This window comes from Octodon degus, unplaced genomic scaffold (genome assembly GCF_000260255.1).
Source record: "Octodon degus isolate 3935 unplaced genomic scaffold, OctDeg1.0 scaffold00065, whole genome shotgun sequence".
Lineage (NCBI taxonomy): Eukaryota > Metazoa > Chordata > Mammalia > Rodentia > Octodontidae > Octodon > Octodon degus.
In genome coordinates this window covers 2,153,997-2,157,519 of record NW_004524641.1, presented here as the reverse complement: position 1 = coordinate 2,157,519, position 3,523 = coordinate 2,153,997, and the positions used below count along the sequence as shown (strand labels likewise).

The following is a 3,523-nucleotide window of genomic DNA, read 5'->3' as shown; positions in this document are numbered from 1 at the left end:
ATCTCATTGCCTCCCACTTTGTGTAGTTCCTGAATGGCAAACACACTTGGGATTTACCTTTGGCCTCCTCTGACCCCCAAGACAAGTATTCCATATATTGCTATGGTTTGTTGAATCACTATGAAATCATCTGATTTCAATCATGCTCTAAAAATTTTTATAAAATTGTACTGGGCTTTGGGCTGCTCCAATTCCACCATAGAAATTACCTTAATCAAGAACTCTATTCATTTATAAAACTTATTTCCCTATAAACATATTTTATATGGCTTTCTATACCATAAATACATTAATTTAAAGCATTAGTAATTAGTACCAGCAAAACAGCAAATGCACATCCATAAGGTTAAATTATAGTGTTTTTTAAATCAAATATGAATATAGAAGTCATCAATTTTAAGCAAACTCATTAGGGATTTGCTGTTACTACGAATTTTATACTCAGCCATCTTCTACTCAGTACGATGGTATTAGCTTCAAAGCCAGAGCCTCAATTATTTCAAGAGTCCCTCTTTCAATATAAACTGCTATTGAAAGCACTTAAAATTTCAGAGTAAAAAGTACATCACTTCTACCAAGGTCAACTGCTCTTCAGGGAGAGAAATAATACTCTTTTTATTAGCAATTGAGAATAACAATTAAATACCATTCATTTTATTGAGGTTTTTATATAAAAACTGATAAAACAATTCCTCATTTTAGTAATAAAAATCCAAGAGAATGCGCTGAGTTTCCAAAACACAGTGATCTTCCTATATTCCACTTTCCCTTGGGCTGTGTATGGTGGTGGTGTGATCCTCCTTTAAAAAGCTCAGTTACAAGGAAGATAAAGAGCAAGGAATAACAATACTACTGAGACCTGTAATGAAAAACAAGCTCTAAAAAAAAGATGAAGTATTTATTTTCAATTAAACCACATTCTATGAAATATAAAAAAAAAATCTTCCATTCTGTTTTGTATAACATAAGATCTATGAATAAGCTAATCAAGCAGCTATTCACATAATTCCTGTCTTTCCAAGGAGAGAGCAGTAAGTTATCAAAAACAAAAGTACAAGTCATGCAAGGTATGAAATCTTACTTTCTCATCATCTTCAGTGAATGGAGCACCTTCAGGGATCTTATTTATCGCCTGTGCCACACCAATGATCTCACCATCACTGCTTCTGATCGGCATGCACAATAGGGATTTTGTCTTGTATCCTGTTAGCTTGTCAATTTCATCGTTGAATCTTCTATCCTAAAAATAAGACAGAGGAAGCATTAATTGCAAGTGTATTATTGTCAGGAGGAGAAAGAATTGGAATTCTGCATTTGTCACTGGGAACTTTCTCCCATAAAATTTTAATACTAATAACAGATTTAACTTCATGTTTAGTTCACCAATTGTTACCCCTGATAAGTGAAGACTTATCAAATTCAGCAGCAGTATATCAAAGTTGAGGAAGGGAACCCCCATTCTATGCTATTTATTAAAACATGTTAACTCATAAAGACAAATAGAGTTGAAATGTTATTCCAGAATATATAAGAAATTATGAAAAATATTCAGAAAAGAGCTAAATTATTTCTACTTAAAATTATCCTTTGAAAAAAAAGACTTCATGAGTCCACAATAATATTTCAAATCACACCCAAAAAAGGGAAAGGAAAGGAAGAGATAAAAGATTTCTCTATAGAACGCCAGCTTGAAAATATAGAATGAATGACAAAATTATGTAATATCTATTTTGCAACTACCAAGGCAATAACGATTACAAGCAAGGATCATCAATGGACACTGAAGCCTTTTGGTGAAATTTGTTGTTCAGCAGGATGTGCACACAGTCTTCAAGTGTAATCTTATTAATAAGAATAGTGTCTTTATAACAAAGAGATCAGGCAGACATCACCCTAAACGAATAAGAAATTTGGTATGACCATTAATGAGAAAAGGATAACATCAATGTCTCCTAAGGTGATGCCACAGGAAAGATAAAACATCATCTAGACCATGGAGCGCCCTTGTTAAATGTGTAACACAAGCCTAATCATTCAAGAGAAGAAAATTAAGAAACATGCAGATCATTGCTCATTCTAGCAGAAGCCTAACCAGACTCTTCCAAAATGTTAAAATCATGAGACATAAAAACATAAAATAGGCCGTGGCCACCGGCGCATTCCAGCGCGTTCCCGCGGGCAGCGGACAGCGTTGGCCTCATTACTCCCTCTGCGGCAGCCTCACGTCGCCACCTAGCAGAGTGCCGCATCAGAGTCCCAGGAACGGCTCACTGCTGCGGTTGCTCTGCGCGGACCCGCACTCTGTGCCCAGGCCACCCTTGAGCCTGCACTGCTGTGGGTGCCGTGGTGCGCCCCAAGCTCCGCAACCCTGCGGCGGGCGGCATGGGATAATGCAGCCATGGTGCGCCACCGAGATCGTCTCCGCAGATGTGTACAACACCCCTCACCCTTTCCCCACAGGATGAGGGAGTGGTGGGTCCAGGTGGGGCTCCTGGCTATGCCCCTGCTCACCACCTACTTGCACATCCCACCCCCTCAGCTCTCCCCTGCTCTGCATTCATGGAAGACTTCTGGCAAGTTTTTCACCTACAAGGGACTGCGCATCTTCTGCCAAGCTTCTGTGAGTGTGGTCGGAAGCCCAGAAATAGTTGTGCTTTTACACGGCTTTCCAACTTCCAGCTATGACTGGTACAAGATTTGGGAAGGTCTGACCCTGAGGTTTCATCGACTGATTGCCCTTGACTTCCTAGGCTTTGGCTTCAGTGACAAACCAAGACCACATCACTATTCCATATTTGAGCAAGCCAGTATTGTGGAGGCCCTTTTGCGGCATCTGGGGCTCCAGAACCATAGAATCAACTCGTTGTCTCATGACTATGGAGATATTGTTGCTCAGGAGCTGCTTTATAGGTACAAGCAAAATCGCTCTGGTTGGCTTACCATAAAGAATCTCTGTCTGTCAAATGGAGGAATCTCCTGAGACTCACCGTTCTCTCCTGCTCCAAAAAGCTACTCAAAGATGGAGGCATGCTGTCACCCATCCTCACCAGGTTGATGAACTTCTTTTTTTTCCCCCAATATTTTATTGATAAACAGCAATGAGACAGTTTCAAATCAAATTGGAAGTACAGTTTCAACAAATAACACACTGCATATATTCTTCTTAGTGGTTAATTGCTGTACAAGATGCGGACTGGAGATCCTATTTACAAACACCATTAGAACAAATCATTCTATTGATTAAGAGAATGAAACTATATATCTATCCTAACCACTTTGAATACACAGATACAAAATGGACATTCATCGGTATACCCTATTTTTTCTAAGTTCCGTTATTGAATATCATAGGTGTGTAAACTCAGCAAAATATTCTAAAAGAGTCCAGTAGCCCATAATAGATAGCATTGGGTCTTCTGTTTAACTGGCAATGTCAGAAATTATTGACCTGAGTCCCCCACAGCTCAACATAACAGCATGGCTTTAATTCCTATATTTCGTCTTCATACTTTTCTACTGGATG

General features: G+C 39.0%; 1 protein-coding gene and 1 pseudogene across 1 annotated transcript in view; one reads left to right on the top strand and one right to left on the bottom strand.

Moving 5' to 3' along the window:
- Pde11a (phosphodiesterase 11A) overlaps positions 1 to 3,523 on the bottom strand; it is a 535,125-nt gene that overhangs the window by 470,666 nt on the left and 60,936 nt on the right. The window contains exon 2 of the mRNA XM_004634726.3: positions 1,082 to 1,240. Coding sequence (XP_004634783.1) covers positions 1,082 to 1,240 — 159 coding nt within the window. The remainder of the gene's footprint in view (positions 1 to 1,081; positions 1,241 to 3,523) is intronic.
- Positions 2,462 to 3,060, top strand: LOC105742664 (annotated as a pseudogene).